Source organism: Cordyceps javanica, chromosome 6 (genome assembly GCF_051103115.1).
Source record: "Cordyceps javanica chromosome 6, complete sequence".
Taxonomy (NCBI): Eukaryota; Fungi; Ascomycota; class Sordariomycetes; order Hypocreales; family Cordycipitaceae; genus Cordyceps; species Cordyceps javanica.
The window spans coordinates 1196118-1222316 of record NC_139300.1 but is presented as its reverse complement, the minus strand read 5'-3'; the positions used below and the strand labels follow the sequence as shown (position 1 = coordinate 1222316).

The following is a 26199-nucleotide window of genomic DNA, read 5'->3' as shown; positions in this document are numbered from 1 at the left end:
CTATATTATTATAGCCTATTATATCTACTAATTATATTATTAAGTAAAGATTAAAATTATATTCCTAAAAGTCTAAGTAGTATAAGGCTTTATTATATTCTATTCTTTCTAACCTATAGGCTATAGAAAAGGGTTTTTATTCTTATTATTAAAAGAAAAGTATTACTTCTTACTAACTCTTATCTTCTAATTCTTCTTATTATACTTAGTATATAATAGATTATTAGTCCTATTATAATATATAAGGTATTTTGCTAGCCTAGCTCTACTAGATAGCTAATTACTATATATATTTTAAGTAAGAGCTTAAAATAGCTAAGGAGGAATATTATATAATAGATACTAAGATTAAGTATTTTTATAAATAAAAGAAATTATAGTTTAAGAAAATAATATATATAATTATATATAATATTAATAATATTAAAAAACTAGAGTATATAGAATAGGAGGAAGTAGAATAGCTTTAGAAGGCTATAGGGGTCCTTCCTACTCCTTCTAAGGATTTAGATCCTACTCTAGTTCATTTTTTAGATATTAAGTTTAGTATTAAGTTATTAGATAGTACTTATATAATTAATTAGGATATATTCCTTAGGAATAGAACTATTTAAGTAGAGTTAAGTAATTTATAAGGTTCTTAATTAGTTCCTAGGTATTTTTAGAGTTTAGGTATCCCTTCTATTTAATAAGATAATAATAATTTTTTATATTTCCTTATACCTTAAGTATCTTCTTAACTTTATATTTATTTATATTTTCTACTATAATTCTTATAATAAGTATAGAATTACCTAGTACTTTTTTAAGTAATAATATATAAAAAATAGGATAGATTCTTATTCTATTAGGTAATAATAGTTTATAGTTAGTGTCTAATATTTTTTGTTTAATAAGGAATAGTCTGATTTTCTTCTAGTTAAGTTTATTACTAGGTCGTTTTATTTTAATATTTTTATAAATAAGGTAAACTTTATCTCCCTTCTCTAGGATTAGCGCTAGTAATCTCTTTTTATTTATATAATATTTTATTTAATTTTATAAAAATATTTATTTTTACTATAAGTATTTTTATATCTTAGTAATTATTATTATATATACTATAGCTACTAGTATATATATACTATATACTATATATATTTTAATAATAGGGTTAAATCTATAGTTTACCTTAAATAGTAATATCTTTATATTTTCGTTTTCTAAGCTATTATAAGCCTATTATATAAGTAGTAGCTATTCTACCTAATTATCTTATTAATAGTTAATATAGCTCTATAGGTATTATTTAAGAACTTAGTTTAAGATTTCTATCTATTTATCTAACTATAGGTAGAATACTATAGATAAGTCTTACTTAATCTTTATTATTTTTATTAGGTATTTCTAAAAGTTTAATATAAATAATTTATCTTAGTTTAATATAAGTTATATTAGTAAACTATACTATATAATAACTATCTTAAAAAATATATATACTAGATCTTTTATATTACTAGATTCTATATAAGGAATATAATAAGTATATTTCGTAAGTTTATCTACTATAACTAAGATATTATTATAAGTAACTCTTATTATTAGTTTTTTAGATTTTAGTAGTTTAATAATAAAATTTATTATAATTATTTACTATACTCTCTTAGGTAATAGTATTAATTATAGTTTACTATAAGGAGTATATTATATTACTTTTACTTTTTAGTAAATATTATATTTATTTATAACTTATTATATTATTTTTCTACTTTTAGGAAAGTTATATAATCTCCTTAGTTAACTAATTATCTTCCTTATACCTTAATATCTATATAATAGGTATTTATATATTTCTCTAATAAGTTACTCTTAAAGTATACTAGGGATATACTATTATTTATTATATAAGAAGCTTCCTACTTCCTTATATAAATATATTTTTATCTCCTAATTATCTAAGTAGTTATTATTTTTATTATATAATATAATTTATTATATTTATATCTTATCTAGCTTTACTTATTAGGTAATATTAATTTCTTAGGTATCTAGTATAAGGTTCCTATCCTTAGTAGTACATAATAAGGGTATATTATTTACTTATTTTTCTAATTTTAAGTCCTCTTTTTAGCTAAGCGCGTCTATTCTTCTATTTTTAGATCCTTTATAGTATATAATCTCGAAATTATAATCTATAAGGGTTTTATATTATCTAATTTACCTCTTATTTAGGTCTTTTATAATTAAAAATAATATAAGGTTTTTATAATTAGTATAGACTTTAATCTTATGTTTTACTCCTATAAGATAGTATCTCTATTCCTTAAAGTACTAAATAATAGCTATAAGTTCTTTATCGTAAATACTATAGTTTAGTTTAGGTCTATAGAGTTTCTATAAGAAGAAGATAACTAGGTATAATCTCCCTTTATTATCTTATTATCTAAGCTATCCACTAAGGGCATAGTCTAAGGCGTTAGTTTTAACTTTATAAGGTCTCTCTAGATTAGGTATTTTTATTATAGGTTCTTATATAATAAGTTCTTTAATTATAGTAAAGGATTTCTCTTCTTTTTCTATCTATTTAAATTTAATATCTTTCTTAGTTAGGTTAGTAAGAGGTTATAATATGTTTTTATATCCTCTTAGGAATTTTTAGTAAAAGTTTATAAATATAGTAAATACTCTTATATCTTTAACGTTTATTAGTATTAGCTATTCCTTAATTACTTTAATCTTATCTTAGTATATCTAGATTTTTCTATAAGTAATAATAAATCCTAGGAATTATATACTACTCTAGTAGAACTTATATTTAGCTATTTCTATTAGGAGTTTATTATCTTATAGGGTTTAAAGTATCTTATATATATATTACTTATACTTCTTAAGTATATTTAAGTAGATAAGGATATTATTAAGGTAAACTATAATAAATACTCTAATTTATTTACGTAAGATTATATTAATTATAGTCTAGAATATTACTAGTACGTTAGTAAGCCTAAAAGGTATTACTAGATATTTATAGTATCCTTTAGTAGTCCTAAATGCTATTATCTATTTATAACCTTCCTTTATTCGTATAAGGTTATAGGCTCCTCTTAGGTTAAGTATAATAAAGTATTTTACTTTCCTAACTTTATCTTATATTTTTATTATAAGTAATAATAGATATTAATTTTTAATTATAATCTTATTAAGTAGTTAATAGTCGATATATAGTTATAGCTTTCTATTCTTCTTTAGTACCTATAGGACTAGGTATCTTACTAGGGACTTTAATAGTCTTATATATCCCTTTCATAATATTTCCTCTAGATACTCCTCAAGTACTATATCTTACTTAGGGTTCTAGGGATATATTTTATTAAATATTAGTTTAGTACTAGGCTAGAGTTTAATCTTATAATCCTAGCATAAATATTCTAGTAATCCTATTTCTAGCTTATCGCTAAATAGCTTATTATACTTTAAGTATTCCTTAGGAATCTCTATTATCTTAGCTTTTAATTTTCTAGTAATTATATATATTCCTAGAGGTCTATTATAACTTAGTAAAGGTACCTTTTTATAACTACTCTTCCTACTATAATTATATCTTAGTATATCCTACTAAAGTTAGCCTATTCTCTAGTTAACTTAGGGATTACTTACTTATAACTAAGATATCCCTAATATAATATTATATTTTAAGATCTCTATAATATCTAAGGTAAGGGAGTAATTATAGCCTTATATAGAGATAGGAAATTATATAGTTTCTTAATCTATAACTCTATAGCTATACTTAACTACTCCTTCTTCTATAGTTATAAGTTAGTAGGGCTTTGTAACGATAGCTTAAATCTAAGTCACAGTAAGTCTATTTCTTAGGAAGTAAGTCAGGCTAAAGCTACAGGGTAGCACGTTAAGCAGTATCGTTTAAACGGTCGTTAAGAGATTAACTCTTAATAGTAGAACTATTACTTAGATTAATCAATAGAGATCTAAACTATCTAGACTAGCTACGGTCTTCTTTCTTTATATAATAGTTTACCTCTCTATTATATTCCTTAGATCATAGGCTCACTCGCTCCCATAATCCCTTCGTGGCTCACTGGCTCACTCGCTCCAGTAATCCATTGTGGTCACGTGACCACAAGGCCCGATCGGGGAGCCTACAGGCGCCATGAGGTCGTCCTTCTGGGCCACTTCCCCAGTCGTCTTACGTCACTTCCTATCGTTCATAACATATAGCCTATAGATTTTACCTAAGCCTAATAGAACTTAATATAGTAAATAAGAAAACCTTTAAATACTATAATTATAGGAAACTAGGATATATAGCTAATAAATATAAAGCTCTAAAGAAACTATAGAAGCTAGTAGTAGAAGGAAGAAATATTAGTATAGCTAGTAAGGAACTACCTATACGAAATATTAGTATAGCTAATAATAAAGTCTACTATTCGCTAGATAACTATAAATATAATCTTATATCTATAGATAATACTACTAATAAAGATAGAGACTAGGAATTTAGAACTTAGCTTATATATAAGAATTAAGGGGAAAAAGCTATTCCTAACTTTAAGATAAGAGAGAAGTACTATACTATTATAAAAGAAAATTAATAAGGAAATAGAGGACCTAACTAAGTAATAATAATTAAATTTAACATAATAGATCTAGCTACGCTTATAGTATTATTAGATAAGCGTATATATATTATACTATACGCTAGTCTAAAGTATCTAGAAATTAGTTATACTTATTATAATTACGTAACTATTTCCTAGGCTTTATACCTATATTATACTTATATATAATACCTCTAGAAGAAACTTAATTACTAATAATTTCCTAAGTAGACCCTTTGCTAAGCCCTTTATAAAGAAGATAAACTTAGATACTAGATAATCTAGTAGAGAATATAGAAATTCCTTATCCTAGAAAGGAATAATAGATTATACTTCGCTAAGGATAAAAACACTTATACTATCTATACTATAACCTTAAGATATAAGGATAGAGGAAATAATATAATTATAAGATATTTACCTAGCCTAAACTTAATTAGTAGAAATAGTAGATAAACTAACTATCGTTAAAGCTCTAAAGAAGAAGAAATAGAGAGAGCTATAATGTTACGAACGATAGGAAGTGACGCAAGACGACCGGGGAAGCGGCCCAGAAGGACGACCTCATGGCGCCTGCAGGCTCCCCGATCGGGCCTTGTGGTCACGTGACCACAATGGATCACTAGAGCGAGTGAGCCAGTGAGCCACGAAGGGATCATGGGAGCGAGTAAGCCTATAATCCAAGGAATACAATAAAGAGGTAAACTATTATATAAAGAAAGAAGACCGTAGCTAGTCTAGATAGTTTAGATCTCTATTAATCAATCTAAGCAATAGTTCTACTATTAAGAGTTAATCTCTTAACGACCGTTTAAACGATACTACTCAACGTGCTACCCTATAGCTTCAGCCTAACTCACTTCCTAAGAAACAGACTTACTATGACTTAGATTTAAGCCATCATTACACTATAGATCTTCCTCGTCGTCTACTAATATTAGCTTAGTTTTAGTATAGCTAATTATCCTACTAATAGCTATATTTATTTTATTTAAGTTACCTAATATAGAGTTAGTTATTAACTTTAATAATCTTACTAGTAAATTTATTAAAGGTATTAGGTTAATTATACTTTATAATCTTATCCTTTACTTCTTTATATAGTATATTATAGAGATATTCTATTATACTTTTATTATCTTAGTTAAGATAAGCTAAGATATATTTAAACTTATATATAAGGTATTAGGTAGAACTAGTCTATTATAGTACCTTAAGCTTACGTGTTATGGTTTAAATCTTATTAGGGTCTTTAAAGGTAGTCTAGAGTAACTCCTCGAAATTATCATAGTCTTAGAAAATATAAGTAATTTTATCGTCTAGTATTTCGTTATTAAGAAAGTCTCTAAGAGTAGGTTCTTACTATTCTATTACCTTATTAGTAAGAAGGTTACTAATATAGAGAATTTATATAGTAGAGTTAGCGATAGTAGTATTAATACGAAGGTAGGCTTTAGCTTAAGTAAGGAAGGTATATATATCCCCTTTTATCCTATTAAATAGTTTAGGTTTAGGGAATTTAGGAAGGGTAAGGACTTTTCCTCTATTATTATTTACCTAGAGTACCTAGATCTAGGTAATTATAGCTTTAATCTACTAGCGTATAGCTTATATAGCCTAACTAGGATTAGTAGTAACTCTACTTATAGTTAATATCGTGAAGGTAAATACTACTTAAGGTTTTAAGGTAACTTACTAAATAAGATTAATTAAAATATAATAGTAGCTTAAATCTAAGTTATAGATAGGTCTATTTCTTAGGAAATAAGTTAGGTTAAATAGCTATAGGGTAGTTAATAAGTAGTTTATAGTAGTATTATAGGCTTATAAGTCTATTAAGAGATTAACTCTTAATAGTAGAATTATTACTTAGATTAATTAATAGAGATCTAGACTACCTAGCTATAGAAATACCTTCTCCTTAAGTACCTATCTATCTCTCTATTATAGGCTTAGATTAAAAGGCTTAACCTTTAATCCTCTAGATCCTACTCCTAGATTAATAGCTTAACGGCTTAAGTCCTCGATCCTAGGGAGGTTACGTAACCTCTAGTCCTTTCTAGGCACTAGTACGTCGAACCCTGGTCTGCCTTACTTAGCCCCGCGTGTATGCTATAGTGTTCGTAATACCTAGCCTGTCGGGTAACCTGGCACGTGGTACACATTTTCCGCAGAACGCTGGGCGTGGATGGACAACCTGAAGGTACTCTATAAAGTGAAGTTCTGCTAGATTGACAGTTTGAGTGTGCATTCAAGATACGCGCTAAAATTCCGGTTGCTTTACAATGAGCGTTGCAACAGAGTAACCTAAAAATAAGGGTTACTTCTACTATATAATTCGGTGGTAGAGAGCTCCCCTGGCCCACTTATGGGCGCAATCCGCATCTATTAGGTCTAGGTAGTTACTAAGGGCCAGATAACGAGTTGCTAAAGATAACCAACTATAGGCATTTAGACTAAAGTAGGTTAGAAGAGGCACCTTAGTTAGTAAATTATATAGTAAATATACCTCTATATACTTCCTTATTTTTATTATATAAGTAGTCTACTATATTTAATATCTTAGGTAGCTAAAATAACCCCTTTATATTCTCTTTATACTAATAATATATATATTAAATCTAGCCTATTAGCTATCTTTAAATATTAAATAAAATAGCTATTAAGAACTCTAATTAGTTAGCTTTAAGTTAAATAATAATACTAATAATAAAAAAAAGCCTTTTAATAGTTAGAATTAAGCCTCTAGGCTTATAACTATAATATATTTAATATTAAAAAAATAAGATTTATAGCTTAAATAATATAAAACTTTTAAAATAATAATTATATAACTTTTCTATTAAAATATATTATATAAGCCTAGTTTAATAGAAAACTTATATTTAATAAGCTTTTATCTTAAGCTATAGTATTTTAAGTAATTTTTCTAGAATTTAATTAGTATTTTCCTAATTAATAAATTAATTTTTAAAAGCTCTAATAAAAATTAAATAAGATTTAAGAAATATATTAAATATATTATATTATTATAAAAAAATCTAATATATTTTATAATTTTAATATAAATTTAATTATCTTTATTATAATAAACTTATAGCGTACCTATTATATAGCTACTTTAGAGTTAAAATTAGTAAGAAAAGAATAGAATAGAAGATAACTCTAAAATTAAATATCTGCTAGACCTAGATTAGGCCTAGTAAGGGGGAAACGTGGACGCTATGGCATCTACTCCCCCGACCGCAGAGAACAACGCGTCAAACGCGGACACCTCAACTGACACGCTCCCGCCACGGGACCACCTCGACACCGCCGAAACTCTTAAAGAGAAGATCCTCAGGCAAATCCCAAGCCAACATAAGGTAGAACATGACCCGGCACGGACCCGCTAGGGGCCATACCCGGGTCTATTAAAACTTTTATATTTCTTAGGATTACCTAGGGCTACCTTCTCTAGTAGCTCCTTGTTACAAACCAAAGTACTACGCAGGACAGCTGAAGGGGCGGCCCAAAGGAGCAGCCTAACGGCGCCTACGGGTTACACAGTTAGGATGCTAAGTCACGTGACTAGATTACCATAGATCATGGTAATCCAGTAGTAATCTAAGGTAGCATCAGGATCATTAGGATCACTAAGTAATCTAAGTAATCTAAGCCTATAATAGAGAGATAGACAGGTACTTAAGGAGGAAGTATTTCTATAGCTAGGTAGTCTAGATCTCTATTAATTAATCTAAGTAATAGTTCTACTATTAAGAGTTAATCTTTTAATAGACTTATAAGCCTATAATACTACTATAAACTACTTATTAGCTACCCTATAGCTATTTAACCTAACTTACTTCCTAAGAAATAGACCTATCTATAACTTAGATTTAAGCCACTATTACATTTTAATTAATCCTATTCAGTAAGTTACCTTAAAACCTTAAGTAGTATTTACCTTCACAATATCGACCATAAGCAGAGCTACTACTAATCCTAGTTAGGCTATGTAAGCCATACGCTAGTAGATTAAGGCTATAACTACCTAGATCTAGGCACTCTAGGCAAATAATAATAGAGGAAGAGCCCTTACCCTTCCTAAATTCCCTAAACCTAAACCATTTAATAGGATAAAAGGGGATATACGAACCTTCCTTACTTAAGCTAAAGCCTACCTTCGTGTTAACACCACTATCGCTAACTCTATCGCGTAGATTCTCTACATTAGTAACCTTCTTACCAGTAAGGCAATAGAATAGTAGGAACCTACCCTTAGAGACTTCCTTAATAACGAAACACTAGACGACGAAACCGCTCGTATTTTCCAAGACTACGACAATTTCGAGGAGTTACTCTAGACTACCTTTAGAGACCCCAATAAGATTCAAACCATAACACGCAAGCTTAAGGCACTACGATAGACTAGTTCTACCTAGCACCTCATACGCAAGTTCAAACATATCTTAGCCTATCTCAACTAGGATAACGAGAGCATAATAGAATATCTCTACAACATACTACGTAAAAAAGTAAAAGATAAGATCATAAAGTATAATCGACCTAACACCTTTAACGAATTCGCTAGCAAAATCATCAAAGTTAATAACCAACTCTATACTAAACAACTTAAACGAAATAGACGTAGCCATCGACAAAGCAACCAGCTACGCCAAAACCAAGCCAATATTAGTAGACGACGAGGAGGATCCACAGCCTATAGACTTCACCTAGGTCTAATAGAACTCAACATAGCAAATAAGAAAACCTTTAGATACTACAATTACGGGAAACCAGGACACATAGCCAACAAATACAAAGCTCTAAAGAAACCATAGAAGCCAGTAGTAGAGGGAAGAAACATTAGCGTAGCTAGTAAGGAACTACCTATACAGAACATCAGCATAGCCAATAGCGAAGTCTACTATTCGCTAGACGACTACGAATACGATCTCACATCTATAGATAACACCACCAATAAAAATAGAGACTAGGAATTCAGAACCTAGCCCACATACGAGAATCAAGGGGGAGAAGCTACTCCTAACTTCAAGATAAGAGAAGAGTATTATACTATTACAAAAGAAAATTAATAAGGAAACGGAGGACCTAACCAAGTAGTAATAGCCAGATTTAATATAATAGACCTAGCTATGCTTATAGCACTATTAGATAAGAGTAAATATATCACACTACGCGCTAGTCTAAAGTATCTAGAAGTTAGTCCTACTCACCACAACCACTCAACTATTTCCTAGGCTTCATGCCTATACCATACTTATATGCAATACCTCTAGAAAAAACTTAACTACCGATAGTTTCCTAAGCAGACCCTTCGCAAGCCCCTTTATAAAGAAGACGAACTTAGACACTAGACAATCTAGCAGAGAACGTAGGAATTCCTTATCCTAGAAAGGAATAATAGATCATATTTCGCTAAGGATAAGAACACTTATACTATCCATACCATAACCTTAAGATATAAGAATAGAGGAAATAGTATAATCATAAGGCATTTACCTAGCCCAAACCCAATTAGCGGAAATAGTAGACAAATTAACCATTACTAAAGCTCTAAAGAAGAAAGAATAGAGGGAGCTATAACTCTCCTCACCATTCGGAGAAAACCCGAAGAGAAGAAGTCAGGAAACGACAGCCATCGTTACTAGTAAGACTAACTCTTCGACGGGGATCTAACTAGTCCCTATACGCTATAGACGTCAATAACGCTACTTACCTCACAATTAATATCCTAATTAAAGGAACCAAGCTCAAGGCAATAATAGATAGTAGAGTATAAGGAAATTTTATCTCGCCAAATCTCGTTAATAAATTACGATTACCTTAGAACAAAAAGAACAAGCCCTACTAACTTACGACCGTAGAAGGAGGAGTAATTAAGTATAGCCACAAAGTTATAGATTAGGAAACCGCGTAACTTCCTATCTCCATATAAGGCCACAACCACTCTCTTACCTTAGACATCACAGAGATCTTAAAACATAACATTATATTAGGGATACCCTAGTTACGAGCGAGTAATCCCCAAGTTAATTGGAGAACAGGCCAACTCCAATAGGATACGCTAGGATACGATTACAGCAGGAAGAGCGGCCACAAAAAGACACCTTCACCAAATCATAATAGACCTCTAGGAATATATATAATCACCAGAGAGTCAAAAGCTAAGATAATAGAGATTCCCAAGGAATACTCAAAGTATAGCAAGCTATTCAGCGACAAGCTAGAAATAGGACTACCAGAGCATTCGCGCTAGGACCATAAGATCAAACTCTAGCCCAGTACTAAACTAACATTTAATAAGATATATCCCTAGAACCCTAAGCAGGATACAGCACTCGAGGAGTATCTAGAGGAAATGTTATGAAAGGGATATATAAGACTATTAGAGTCCCTAGCAGGATACCTAGTCCTATAGGTACTAAAGAAGAATAGAAAGTTATGACTATACATCGACTATCGACCACTTAATAAGATCATAATCAAGAATCAATATCTATTACCACTTATAGTGGAAATACGAGATAAAGTTAAGAAAGCAAAGTACTTCACCACACTTAACCTAAGAGGAGCCTATAACCTCATACGAATGAAGGAAGGTCACGAGTAGATAATAGCATTTAGGACTACCAAAGGACACTATAAATACCTAGTGATACCTTTTGGACTTACTAACGCACTAGCGATATTCTAGACCATAATCGACATAATCTTACGTAAGCAAATTGGAGTATTTATTATGGTTTACCTTAACAACATCCTCATCTACTCAAACATACTTAAGGAGTATAAGCAACATATACACAAGGTACTTCAAACCCTATAAGATAACAAACTTCTAGTAGAAGTAGCTAAATACAAGTTCTACTAGAGTAGCATATAATTCCTAAGATTTATTATTACCCATAGAGAGGTATAGATATATTAAGACAAGATCAGAGTAATTAAAGAATAGCTAATACCAATAAACATTAGAGACATAAGAGCATTTACTATATTCGTGAACTTTTACTAGAAATTCCTAAAAGGATACGGAGACATATCGCGACCTCTTACTAACCTAACCAAGAAAGACGTTAAATTCAAGTAGACGGAAAAGGAAGAAAAATCCTTCACCACGATTAAAGAACTCGTTATATAAGAACCTATAATAAAAATACCTAATCTAGAAAGACCTTATGAAGTCGAAACCAACGCCTCGGACTATACCCTTAGCAGATAGCTCAGATAACAAGATAACGAAGGAAGATTACACCTAGTTACCTTCTTCTTACAGAAACTCCACGGACCTAAACTAAACTATAGCATTCACGACAAAGAACTCATAGCTATTATTTAGTATTTTAAGGAATAGAGACACTATCTCGTAGGAGCAAAATATAAGATTAAAGTCTACACCAATCATAAAAATCTCACATCATTTTTTAACTACGAAAGACCTAAATAAAAGGCAAATCAGATAGTATAAAACCCTTATAGATTATAACTTTAAAATTATATACCATAAAGGATCTAAAAACAGAAAAGTAAACGCGCTTAGCCAAAGAGAGGACTTAAAATTAGAAGAATAAGTAGACAACATACCCTTATTACGCGCTACTAAGGATAGGAACCTTATGCTAGGCACCCAAGAAATTAACATTACCTAGCAGGTAAAGCCAGATAAAACATAGATACAACGAATCACATCACATAGCAAAAATAACAACTACTTAGACAATTAGGAGACAAAAACGCACTTACGTAAGGAAGTAGGAAGCTTCTTATACAACGAACGGCAATACATCCCTAGTACACTTCAAGAGCAACTTATTAGAGAAATACATAAACACCCATTACATAGACATCAGGGTATAAAGAAAACAATTAGTCGACTAAGAAGATTATATAATTTTCCCAAAAGCAGAAAAATAGTATAGCAAGTTATAAACAAATACGACATTTACCAGAAAGCAAAGGCAGCACAACACACTCCTTACGGTAAACTACAGCCAATACCACCACCTAAGAGAGCATAGCAAACAATCATAATAGATTTTATCATCAAACTACCAAAATCCAAAGAACCAATAACAGGAGTCAGCTACGACAGTATCCTAGTTATAGTAGATAAACTCACAAAATACGCTTACTATATTCCTTATATAGAATCTAGCAATACGAAAGATCTAGCGTATATATTCGTCAAGATAGTTATCGCATAATATAGTTTATTAACACGACTTATATTAGACCAAGACAAACTATTCATATCGAACTTCTAGAAATACCTAATAGAAACGATAAAGATCAAGCAAGGCTTATCTATAGCATTCTACCCATAGTCAGACGGGCAGACAGAAATCTTAAACTAAGTTCTCGAACAGTACCTACGAAGCTATGTCAACTATCGATAAGACAATTAGGTAAAATAGCTACCACTTACACAATAAGCTTACAATAGCTTAGAAAACGAAAATATAAAGATATCGCTATTTAGGGTAAACTATAGATTTAACCCTATTATCGAAACACATACGGCACGCAGTATACACGCACTAGCAACTATAGCACATATAGTAACGATCACTAAGACACAAAAATACTTATAGTAAGAATAGATATTTCTACAAAATCGAATAAAATATTACGCAGATAAAAAGAGATTACTAGCACTAATCCTAGAGGAGGGAGATAAAGTTTACCTCATCCATAAGAACATCAAAATAAAACAACCCAGCAATAAACTCGACTAGAAGAAAATCAGACTATTCCTTATTAAACGAAAAATATTAGACAATAACTACGAACTATCCTTACCAGAAGGGATAAGAATCTATCCCATATTTTATGTATCACTACTAGAAAAAGCACTAGACAATTCTACACTCGCTACGAGAATCACAGTAGAAAATATAGACAAATACGAAGTTAAACGGATACTCAAAGCACGAGGAAGTATCAGAAAACGTAAATACCTTATTAAATAGAAAGGATACCCTAACTCCGAAAATACCTAGGAACTAGTTAAGAACCTTACGAATTACTTAGACCTACTACAACAGTTTAACAAGCAGCGTCCCATTCATCAAGCTCCTTCTCAGGCACCTACAACAAATCCAAGAAAATAACGTTCTAGTCCAACACATCCACATAGCCAAGGGACTACATTTTAATAATAGCCTCTAATTTAGCCCACTCAGACTCGTTAAGTTTATCTAGCAACTAAAGACTACGCCTAACTATAGTAGAACCTCAAGTCACAAGAGACTTACGCTATTTCCGTAGACACTCTAGCTTAGCTAGCACCTTAGAGGATTCTCGCTAGAGACGTTAGAGTAGAGTAATAGCCTCCTTCTCTTCGCAACGCAAACGTTAAGATTCCGAGATAATCCAATTCAGGGAAAAAACCAACACACTAGAACCATCGCAAGAACGCCCACGACGGACACATTCCTTATAACAAGAAACACCTTCTATCATTTTATAGGAGAGCTTCCTAGAATAATAAAAAGAATAAGGCATAACGACAACTCCAAACTCTTCGATAGTAGTAGCTAGTTTCGAGCACTATTCAGTTTTAGTAAAGCAGGATTTAATAACATAGTTAGACATAACAAAGCATAATAATATAGGAGGGAAAAAGAAGAAACTTATAGGATTACGAGATAAAGGAAAGGCCTACTAAGGTAGCCTTAAGGACAAGATTAATAGAGAGAGAGTATTATATTATAAACTAAAGTACTACGCAGGATAGCTAAAGGGGTAGCCCAAAAGAGCAGCCTAACAGCGCCTACGGGTTACACAGTTAGGATACTAAGTTACGTGACTAGATTACCATAGATCACAGTAATCTAGCAGTAATCTAAGGTAGCATCAGGATTATTAGGATCACTAAGTAATCTAAGTAATCTAAGCCTATAATAGAGAGATAGATAGGTACTTAAGGAGGAAGTATTTCTATAGCTAGGTAGTCTAGATCTCTATTAATTAATCTAAGTAATAGTTCTATTATTAAGAGTTAATCTCTTAACGGACTTATAAGCCTACGATACTACTATGAACTACTTATTAGCTACCCTATAGCTATTTAACCTGACTTACTTCCTAAGAAACAGACCTATCTATAACTTAGATTTAAGCCACTATTACACTCCTAACTACTATAGTTATAGTATATATAAGGGACTAATATAGGTCTAATATAGAAGTAAGGGTTTTTCTACTAGTACTTAGTTTTTTCCCTCCCTAACTAAGTTTATAATAATACTATATAAGCTAAAGGCTTAGTTAGTATATAATTATTAATTAATATAAATTTAATTAAGATTTTCTTTAAAAATTAAGAAATTATTTTTATTCTTAAAAAAGACTATAGCTAATAGCTTTAATAAGAAAATATTTAATTAATAAATTTATATAATATTATCTTTCTAAAGACCTAAGTAAAAGCTATTTTAATATAAAAGTTTAATAAAAGGTAAGGTTAATTAGCTAATAAAGAAGATTAAAAAAATATTACTTAAATTAGATTTAAGTTAAATATATAATTTATAGGCCTAGACTTATTCCCTTTAATATTAAAAAATATAAGTAAAAATACTAAGAATTTTATTAAATATTAGTTACTAAACTAGCTTATTAATTATTAGAGATTAATAAGTAATAGGCTTAATAAATAGAAGTAGAAGGATTAGAAATATAGATTATTATTTAGTAAGAAGAATAGTTAAAGTAAAATTAATAGAATTATTTATATCTCTATAGTACTATAGTTAAGTACTATAGAAAGCCTATATATAGTTAGTATATAGGTTATTAGTTTAAATCTAGCTAGAGGTATCCTTTTTCCTTTAAAAGTTAGGCTATAGGATAGACTCATAAGGGGGGGGAAGATAACTAAAAAATAGGGCTATACTAGGATAAAAAGCAAAGGGTATAGCTAACTATTATACTATAGAATAATATAGTAGAGGTATATAAAAACCTATTATACTATTAACCTATATAGGCTATAAAACGCCATAACTGCAAGTTTGGCGCGTGACGAGAAGAGAGCGCTGCAATACTCCTGATTTGGCAGAAGCACGCCCACTGTTATAACCAGGCAAACTTCATTATTAATTTACAACAGCGCGAAGGAACGTGCTAACTTGTGGAAGCATCTCCGCCCGCAGCCTGAATTATCTAAATAACATTACTCTATCATCTACACCAGGCAAATGCTCTTAATTATATAGCGTTCTTTCCCCTCTTTTTACAGCATTTTATCACGGTTCATTGCATGAAGCCCACTCTAAATCCCCCAAATGACACCGACGTTGGCGCCACGAGCAACACGCTCTATAACCCAAATCACCACTGCTTTTCGCCCACCGTCTGACTGTGGTGGCCATTTCCCAGTAACGACTAGTGTCTTGAAGTATTCTCTCAATAGCAGCGGCAATTTCGTTTCCTCTCCCTATCCAGCGTTTTACTCAGACCCGCGCAGCTTTCCATCATGCCAGCCGCCCGGATTCGACCCTGCTTCTTCGACCAACCTACGCTTTGACCCGGGCGTGTGCCCAGAGCAGTGGACTGCATATAATCTGCAAGTCGGGTCTTATGATGGAAATATCTTTGCTACCAGCGCGGTTTGCTGCTCTAGGCATGTTACTTCATCCTCTGAGGGAACCGAGTTCATGAAGCTAACCTATAAGAAACCAACTTAAACAGCGAATTTACTCCCGCCGGAATTAATCGCGTTGGAACCATAGGATTTAGTGAGGAGTATTGCGCTCAGGATGTTACTCTATCCCAGACCAGCACCATTGATGCTACTACTATGGTGGCCACCGATGAGCCTTCCACCAGCGATCCTCACCCTACTGCACCACCGGGTGCTGGCATGCGGATACACCAGGCATGGAGAATCGCGTGGAAATCGTCCGACATAGCGTCACTCACCCCTCCGCCGCCTTCTCTGCGCAGCGAATGCAGCAACGTGCAGATACAGACTTGGATCCCAGACGCCACGGGGACCGACGGCGGCATTATAATTGGCCTCGCGACTGACTGCGCTGCGCACCCCGACCGAGACCAGGGTACAAGTCACATGTCCGCGGGAGACACTCGCTTGTTCTTCTTTCTCGCCATCGGCATGCCCATCATCGGAGCGTTGATTGTGGGATTTTTCATCTGGTGGTGTTGCGTTCGGCGGTATAAGAAGAATAAGAGGCGTCGCCGGGAGCCGGCGGCGGCGGCGGCGGCGGCGGCAGCAGCGCAGGCGGTAAAAGCAATGCTGCATAATGAAGACGCAAAGAATAGCGATGAGAAGACCGTTGAGCATGGGGTGACGAGAAGCGGAGAGAGCACGGCGATAGCACGGAGCGGAATTAGTAACGAGACGCTACATAACTGACTGAGTGGCAACGACTTATTCTTGGTAAGTGCCGACCCGAGAGTGGAAATTGTACTGTTCCAATAAGATTGGTAAGCGTGATGTTTGTTTCTCCTACAAGCAGCTGTTATACTATAACTAATTATATTAAATATTTTATTAGCTATCCTAATTATTCTAAACTTTATATATATATTATAATAATTACTTTAAATTTTATATAAATTATAATAAATTACTTAAATTTATTTAAGTTATATATTAGAATAGATTTATATTTTATATTTATATAAATTTAATAATTCTTTTAGTCTTTTATTAAGAAAAATAATAAAATTTTATAATATATATATAAATAGAAGAATATATTTACTAATTTTACTTTAATTATTCTTCTAAATAAATAATAACTTATATTCTTAATTCTTTTACTTTTATTTATTAAGCCTATTACTTATTAACTTATAATAATCTTAAGCTAGTATAAGGTAGAATACCTTAATCTTCTAATTTATTTTAAAAAAATAATAAATAATAATCCCTCTAATATACTTAATATAGCTATAATATACCCCCCTGGCTGACGAAAAGGGTCCACCTTCGTCACCTGAAGAGACGCCTCCCCGCCGCCGGTTTTAGGCTTCGTGCCAGCCTAAAGCAACAGCTTGCCTCATCGACTCGAGTGGTGTGCAAGTTTTCTCACCGCACCGCACCCGACACACAGCTTCCACGCCGCGAAAAAAAACATGAGAAAAGAAAAATCATTCTTGACATGTTTCGCCTGCGCCGTCAGCTCGCCGTTGGGCTCCTGGCCTGCGTCGCGCTTCTCCTTACCGCTCGTTTTCTCATGCGAGCCCCTAATGAGAAATACGGCACTGTCATCGCCATCGTAATTGCTTTCGTAACCTCGACCACGCAGTGGAGCCCCGCAGGCTAATAGTTTATAGGACTTGGGGACGGCTTACTCTCGTGTCGCTTTGATGAAAAATGGCAAGATGCAAATTCTCGCCAATGCTCAGGGCAACATTGTTACCCCTTCCTATGTCGCCTTCACCAAAGAGGGGCGTCTGGTTGGCGATTCAGCCAAGAACCAAGCCGCCGCCAACCCTTTCAATACCGTCTTCGATGTCAAGTAATGCCAATTCATTCGTCCGTCAGAAACGTTAGAGGGCCTGTCATTGACCTAACCGTAGACGTCTCATCGGTCGCAAGTTCGACCAGGCAGACGTGAAGGCCGACATCGAGCGCTTCCCATTTACAGTTGTCTCCAAGGATAACAATCCAATGATTCAGGTCGAGACCAACGAAGGAAAGAAACAATTTACTCCTGAGGAGATCTTGGCTATGATTCTTACGGAGATGAAGGAGATCGCTGAAGTTTGCCTTGGCAGCAAGGTCACCCACGCTGTGATAACAGTTCCAGCCAACTTCAACGTGAGTTAATTATTATGTGAGAGTAAATAGACTGGATTTTGTCACTAATACCTCTATAGGATAGCCAGCGCTATGCTACCAAGAAAGCTGGTACAATTGCCGGTTTGACTATACTTCGAATGATCAACGAGCCCATCGCTGCTGGAATGGCTTATAACCTAGACATGGACGTAATAAGCGACGAACGTTGTATTATTGTCTATGATCTTGGTAATACCTTTGATCTCTCTTTACTATCGATTGACGGTGGTTTTGTTGAAATCCTCTCTACCACCAGTGATCCTCACTTAGGTGGCGAAGAATTCGATCAGCGCATAGTCAACTTCTTTGTTGATTCATACAACAGCGAAAACAATGTTGATATTTCCAAGGACTTTCAAGCCATTGGGAGACTGAAGCGCGAGGTCGAGAGAGCCAAGTACATCCTTTCTTCTCAGACAAGCACTCATATTGAGATCGGGTCCTTCTTTGAGGGGAAAGATTTCTCCGAGATTCTTACCCGTGCTAAGCTTGAAGAGCTCAACATGAACCTTTTCAAACAAACCATTACCTGTATGGATCAAGTTCTTAAGGAAGCTGATATAAAGAAGTCCAGGGTTGATGACATTGTGCTTATTGGGGGCTCCTCCCATATTCCCAGAGTCCAGTCTCTTATCGAAGAATACTTTGACGGCAAAAAAGTCAAAGACCTTGATCGCGACGGCGCTATAGTGATTGGAGCTGGCGAGCAAGCGGGAATCATGTCCGATGGGCACTGGACCGTGTACCCTGTACTTACTGAGTCTAGCCCTTTGACTCTGGGCATTGAAACCGCTGGCGGTATAATGTCCACATTGATCCCCCGCCACAACCCTGTGCCTACTCGCAAGAGCCGCATCTTTTCGACTACTGCCGATAATCAAAGAGCGGTATTAATAAAGGTCTTTGAAGGCGAGCGTTCTTTGACTAGGGGAAATACGTTGCTCGGCAAATTCGAACTCGCCGGTATTCCTTTAGCTTCGCGCGGTATTCCTGAAATTGAGGTCTCTTTTGAACTCATCCGAGCCGATACTCTTCAAGTCTCTGCTGTTGAAAAGACCACTGGTAAACAGGAATCTATCACCATTCTCAGAAAGGGTCGTCTCTCCGAAGAGGAAATTGATCGTCTAGTTAACGAGGCGGCGAATTCTGCAGATGAAGACAAAGCCAGTCGTGAAAGAATTGATTGCAACAATCTTGGGGATTTTCCTGCAAGTCTGAAGAGCTTGGATGGCAAGGGGGCTAGCAACTCTTACGACGAGCTGTAGTTGTGTGATCTACCAGGACATAAGTAAGATGACAGTTATCCCAACTAGTTTACCTCAAAAACGCTGTTAGACCTAGTGCTGATAGCTCCTCTTTATGCATGCCCGTCAGTGTGCGTATTTAGCACAAACTTCGTTGAAACAGGTTATCTGTGGCAAAAAAGCTGTTCTAGAACCTATGCATCAGGGCTAGGGAATTTGCAAGCTCTTCGCCAATGTAGCCACTAGGATACCTAGTTAGAGATCAACTTATAATACTTAATATATTATATTATATTATATATGTAAGATATTAATTCTATTACTTTAATAAAAGCTAACTAATATAAATATAATCTCAGTGTCGCGGCCTTCCCCACCAGGTTTAGTGGCATCCGCCCGGCCCCTGCTAGCGCCTCGCCGCTTTGCGCGCCCGCGCTATAAAGTCCTCCTCCTGCCCACGTCCCTTGTTCCTCAACTTTCCATCTTCCCACACACCCCCCACGGCCTTTTTCGCGGCGCGCACGTCTTGGATTGTGCCGTGCCACCAAGCTACCCGGCGACGAACCGAGGGAATTCGCTCACGCTACTTTTCCCCCTTAATTTCGACTCTTGAGCCCGCGGCATCCTCCACCTCGCGAAACAAACTTGCGAATCGCGAGCGGCTATCGCAACCGGCCAGCGCTGTTTCATGACCCAAATTACGGTGCTCGTTCGCTGACGCTTCCTGGGGTCCGACTACTGCCGTCAGTGCCCGTTCCTGAGCAGACACAACCGCATCACCGTCCTCTTCACAATCACAGGCCAACCCTCGCCAGCGAGAAGGGCTTGACAACAGCGATGAACGGTTGACAGCATTCAGGAGGCTCGGAGGCCTCCGACGCAGCCTGTCTGACGTGTCACATCCATACTTGCGAGAATCCACCGAGCTGAGCCTGCGTGACACCGGTCAAGGTGGAACATGCAGCTGATTTGGTCTCGGACTGGGATGCATTTCGGCATTGGAGCATCGGCCTTTTCCTCTGCCTCCTTCCAACCCGGCCTAGCACCACTCCTCGCGATCGACGACCCAATCAAAAGGCGGCCGCGCAAAGGCATAGCCTCTATGCATTACCAAGCTAGAGTGTTTTGCGGCGGGCGTTACACTTGGATGGATGCAAGATGACACTGATGACGTGGCAATACGGTCGCGACCGGTCGATGGATACGAGAATTCGCACATTTGATGTCGGCGGTGCAAGGGGCAGGAAATGTGATTGGCTGGCGTTGTGTCAAGGTCTGATCCCTCATCGAACTGCGGATTGTTACAGTTGGCCCGAGAGTGCCCGAGTGGCTTAAGCTCTTGACGCGAATGCCTTGATTCCGGTGGAAAATTGGAATGGGAGACGGATGGCAGCACGCTCTTGGTCTGGATGGCCCGTTCAGTGAAAGGGGGGCGGACGACAATGGCGGTGGACTACCAACCCTCCGACTATAAAAGGTACACCCTGCGCAGAGGTCTTCGTATTGGGCTCACTGATGTGTACGCCATTTCTCAATTCCTCTTGCCGGCTACATTATCGGCGTCTCTTCGCAACGCACACAACGGGAGCGGGGAGCCGCGTTTCTACGCCTGCTGCATTACGAAACATGGCGATTCAATCCAATCTCGACTATCAGACCTTTTGGGCACCGCGACCGCAGTCCAGGCTGCGATGCGTCGATGGTCAATCGCATATCCGCCCACTGCCACAGCCGAAGCCTTCGCCATGGCCTCTGAATGACAGTCGTGGCATGATTGGCGTGTCGAAAGAATCACCTGACTCGTCGCCAAGGCTGGCGTTAAGCAGAGACGGCGTTATCTATATTTCTGACGACGCAGCTTCGGACATGGATGACGCGTCTCACGAAGCGTTTGATGAAAGTCTGCCGTCAATCCAGGCCATTGTGGAGTCGCTGGAAGACGCTGAAAAAATAGGCAGCATGGGTAAGTCACCTACAATACGTCGCTAATTAGTGACCGCCACCGTTAATCATAGGGTATGGCAGAAGATAGATTTGAGGAACCGCCACAGCGCAAGAATGTGCGTGAGGGGAGTAGTCGATCGGCCGACTCCACGCCACCCGAACAGGAGCTTCTCCACGAGAGCCACAGGCCGACAGTTGACATAGCTGCTGACGGCGCAGTTGGTGTTTCTACGTCAACATCTCGAATCTGTACACCCGTGCCTACCTCGATGGCTGGTAGGTCACGAATTGGTAGCTCGTCTTGTGAATCTTCGCTTCAGGACCCTGATTCTTATCATACACGCGGTTCCTCTGCGTCGGCAGGTGATGAAGGCACGGAGAAGCCCTCTTTACCTGAAATACCGCAGCGCGTTGACAGCCAACTACGTCGCCATTCATCGATTTCACAGCCACAGCATCCGCCTTCGCACCTGGATGACGACTGCACTAGATTTGGCATGACACGCAGGGAATCGCCAAGTCCGTCGCAAAGGGCGTCAACAAAAGGAGACTCGTCCGAAATCTTCGACTCGGCTCTTGGCCACACCGATACGTCGTGCGACCGATCCTCTGATGAAACACTAACCGCAATACCGTCCCTAGAAGAAAGTGGGGTAATATGCAGCACTGGTAGGTTCTCTCCTGGCGTAACTGTATGTGCTGATCAAGGCCGAGCACCGCTAACGTATCCAATTGAAGTTGGTGATGGCGAGCAAATATCAAATTCGAGGGATGAGCGTGAGCGATCCCACGGACCGCATTCCTCTACGCTAATTGACCGTGGACAAATAAATCACAGCGCTGGATTTTCGTGCGCTGAGCCAGCGGACTGCCAAACGGAAGCTCCGTCGATCTCCCGGATTCGGTGTCCCACAGCCTCAACCCGTGCGTCGTCACGATTAAATAGTCTATCGCCTGAATCGCAAGTCTGGGACAGAATTTCCACGCAAACAGGCTGCACCTCTATGTCGGCTCCTGGTAACGATGAGGACGAGATCGACGACCAAACTTACACCAGGACAGAAGCACCAGAGAAAGCTGCCGACGATTCAGGCGAACCAGAGTACACATGTGAGGAGGAGCCGCTCATGAGCCAGATATCCCTTCGGGCACGGAACAAGAGGTCACGGGAGTTATTCGCGAACCAAGATACCGAGCAGTTTGAAGTGGGTGGCCTGCATGGTACATTAGATGATCCTGACTACTGCCCTGCGCCACGTGACGAATCAGAAGCCGATAGCGACAGCCTATCTAGTGACGAAGAACATGTATCCCGCAAGCGCCGCAAATTCCGCGCCGAGCCAAGCAAAAATAGATCACGAGGTCAACCCAGTGCTCATCCTGCATTGGCGGGTTTGGAACAAGCATCAGAGCCGATCTCTGCAGCGCGGGATGCCATGGCGGTGCCCACAGATGCCGCGTTTGATGAATGGATCTTACAGGATGTGGTGCTAAAACGAACCATCATGGATGGCAAGGCAACATTCGTGTTCCAGTTCGATTGGGATCTCTGCACAAAGCATGGGCAGGCAGCTCGCGAGCCTTGTAAACGGCCCAAGCAGCAAAGCAAGGCTAAGCCTATCGTGAAGAACAATGGAAGAAGGAGGTTCACAGCATTGGAAGACCGATGGCTTGTTACATGGAAGGAAGAACAAGGGCTATCTTGGGCTGAAATTCATTCTCACTTTTGCGCCAAATTTGAGGAGCGGTCAAAGGAAGCTCTCCAAGTACGGTATTGTACAAGGCTAAAGCAACGCGACGATGATTAACTTAGATACGTTTTAATATGATGACTTGAGAGGCTTTTTCATGACAACTAGCTAAGTGCAGAAATGATTCACCCTGTACTAGGATTGAGCTCAAGGTGCTTAAGTTTTAACAATCCTGCTATTTTGCTGACAAAAGTCCTCAAGCTCAAATCCCTCAAGAGATGTCCAAATCTCGTTGATATCTGGCTTGAGCAGTTTCACCAGCGAACAGCTGTGAGCACTGCTGTAGCTGCTCACTTGCGAAAACCATCTCGGTGATTTAAACTCCATTGTTGCTTGTTTAGATGCCTCCAAACTACGGCCGTCAAACGGCGTAACCGACCAGACATCGTCGATTCTGTGCTTTTTCTTCTCCCTGAAGAGTGAACCTAATAACATGCAGCAACACGCATCACTGCAGCCCCGTTTCCCTGCTTCAAGATCCGTCTGTAAACAAGATACGGAATCAAGTAGTTTCTTGATCGCCCGCTGCCTTTCAATCTCTAACTTTGCTGAGCAATATTAATACCAATAATTAGTCGATGAACGAACATTTCAGGGAAAGCACACATACCAATGAGTATCGGTGGCAGTGGCAGCATGTCCGCTTCGAACGGGCAACTGCTGTGTTTCAAGACAATTTCGGTCATCCTTTTGAAGATACTTTTCTCCATAAACACCCACGACACGGCCAGCCACAGAATAGCAGTTTCTCCATATGTGACCGGAATGTCACCTTTGAGTGCTTCAATCCAATGTCGGGCGAACAGTTCAACTCGTTCGTGGCATTCGTAATAATCAACGAGAATTGCAAGCTTTCCAAGAGTGTCTATATTGACAGAACCGGGCACCTGTCGATTATGTCCGTGTATTATGTGTAAGAGGATGAGGAATGCATTCGGATCCCATTGTTCCGTACGCAGCACATCGCATATCGTTCCATCTTCTAGCGAGAATTGTTCCTTTTTCGGTCCTCGGTAGGCACTACTCAAGGAATGGCGGAATTGACATGATGCCAGTCTTAAATGGCTGGATGATATTCGAAACTGCGCCACTTTTGGTTCGTCGGGCACTTCTGGTTGCATTGGGCCTAAAAAATCCTTTTTATTCGGCCCGAGTGTATTGGCTGACTGTGTAGCATTGTCTTCGACAGAATCCGCCCGGCCCACGTCGCGTGTTAGGTTGAGCTCCTCCAAAGTGTTAATGCCTCCTGCAAGTGACGACAAGGACATTTCGCCATCGCCTTCTAGCGCCAAGCCATCCTCGTGAACAATCATATTGTCCGCGAGTATGGCATCTGGCTTTTGATTCTCAAACAACTCGCGTCGTCGCATTCTTCGCCTGCCTGCCGCATTGGTTTTCTTTTTTACTCTGCTAGGCGGGTTGAGAACGATCCCCTTCTCCAATATTTCATCGTTTGGATCCTGGATAATCACGATCAAGTCACCGATGGGATCTAACACCGTAATAGTCGCAGACATCTTGGAAGTAGGGGTTTGTAGAGAGCTGCAACCCTATCCCCAGGAGGTGAGTGACACGTATGAGAAACATAATTTGGTGGCCGATATCACGTGTGACCTGTGTGCGTGCGGGGAAACATAGCATTAGGCATCACTCGTGGCCGCGATTGCGGCGGCCACAGGATTCTGAGCCTACGATGATGGGGTATTGCGATAGAAATTTGCAATGCCAAGGCGCTTGATGAATGCTGGAGAACACAAATTTGTTGTCAGCAAGATGGCAGAGGTCTCTTGAAGTACACTCGTGCAAGGCCGTGGTTGGTGTGGCAAGGTACATAAGTACCGAGGGGGGGAAGCTGCTGGGGGTGGAACAGTGGCATTCTGGGGTAGGGCGCAGGCCATATCGAATAAACCGCGCTGGCGGAAGTGTCTTCCCACCAAATTAAGGGCAGCCCAGCAGTGGTGGCCAAAAGAAGATGATACTTCGAAGGCAGTTGACACTGAAGGGGAAACCATGCGGCAACAAAATCAATAAGTTCTTTGGTGAAAAACACAGTCAAGAAAATGGTACAATCAGCTCTGGAGCCAACAGAGGAGGACGAAACTATATCATTTCTGGCCGAGGCGCTGCAGTATCACACGCTGTGTCATTTGCACCGCGCGTGGCCGGACAGACAACAAGACGATTGGAAGAGCCGCATACAAAGATTCCGTGAGACTTGTGAAGATGAGCTCGACGCCAGCAACAACGAAAAGAGCGTGTCGCAAGCGACAACGGAAGACCTCTTCGACCAAGGAAAAACTTGCATCACCTCCACCAAAGCCAAAGACAGCCAAAGGCCCAGGCGCCTATTGGGACACATGGTTTTCGAGACGTCTGGATTCGCTTTCATCGGAAGAGGCGACATGACCGACGAGGATAAGCTGGTAGCTGATGAGATGCGCGACATTGCGTGCGAGCCATTGAATACGGAAGACGACAAGTCCAAAAATGAGGTCTATGACGGCTTCATCTATCTCTACAAAGTACCCGGGAACGATCATCTTGTCAAGATTGGCTTCACTACGGATAGCGTCGATGCGCGTGTTAAAACATGGCGGAAAAAGGTGCCATCGCGAAGCCTAGGTGCTGCACGCCACAGATAGTCGCGAGAGAGTGCCGCATGCGCACCGCGTTGAGAGGCTGGTGCATGCGGAACCGATGGAGCGGCGCGTGCGGCACTACTGCGAGCGCTGCACCGCGCAGCACGTCGAGTGTTTTGAGGCGGAGGTGGATGAGGCGGCAGCGATGATGGACAAGTGGTCGCGCTGGATGCGCATGCGGCCATACTAGAGGAGGATGAC

General features: G+C 37.9%; 5 protein-coding genes across 5 annotated transcripts; all 5 read left to right on the top strand.

Annotated features, from left to right (window-relative positions):
* Window positions 1–7825: 7825 nt before the first annotated feature.
* Window positions 7826–7996, top strand: V2A60_008820 (uncharacterized protein; the record flags this gene model as incomplete). The annotated part of the gene is made up of 1 exon (XM_083260092.1): window positions 7826–7996. The coding sequence occupies one exon, from the start codon at window positions 7826–7828 to the stop codon at window positions 7994–7996; it is 171 nt and encodes a 56-aa protein (XP_083116218.1).
* An 8414-nt stretch (window positions 7997–16410) lies between these two features.
* Window positions 16411–16986, top strand: V2A60_008819 (uncharacterized protein; the record flags this gene model as incomplete). Its single annotated transcript, XM_083260091.1, has 1 exon — window positions 16411–16986. One exon carries the CDS (start codon window positions 16411–16413, stop codon window positions 16984–16986), a length of 576 nt encoding a protein of 191 aa, XP_083116217.1.
* A 751-nt stretch (window positions 16987–17737) lies between these two features.
* Window positions 17738–19685, top strand: V2A60_008818 (uncharacterized protein; the record flags this gene model as incomplete). The annotated part of the gene is made up of 4 exons (XM_083260090.1): window positions 17738–17854; window positions 17913–18097; window positions 18159–18399; window positions 18459–19685. 4 exons carry the CDS (start codon window positions 17738–17740, stop codon window positions 19683–19685), a joined length of 1770 nt encoding a protein of 589 aa, XP_083116216.1.
* A 1938-nt stretch (window positions 19686–21623) lies between these two features.
* On the top strand, window positions 21624–23416 carry V2A60_008817 (uncharacterized protein; the record flags this gene model as incomplete). The annotated part of the gene is made up of 2 exons (XM_083260089.1): window positions 21624–21627; window positions 22602–23416. The coding sequence occupies 2 exons, from the start codon at window positions 21624–21626 to the stop codon at window positions 23414–23416; spliced, it is 819 nt and encodes a 272-aa protein (XP_083116215.1).
* Window positions 23417–25419: 2003 nt separating this feature from the next.
* On the top strand, window positions 25420–26188 carry V2A60_008816 (GIY-YIG nuclease family protein; the record flags this gene model as incomplete). Its single annotated transcript, XM_083260088.1, has 2 exons — window positions 25420–25939; window positions 25998–26188. The coding sequence occupies 2 exons, from the start codon at window positions 25420–25422 to the stop codon at window positions 26186–26188; spliced, it is 711 nt and encodes a 236-aa protein (XP_083116214.1).
* Window positions 26189–26199: the final 11 nt, after the last annotated feature.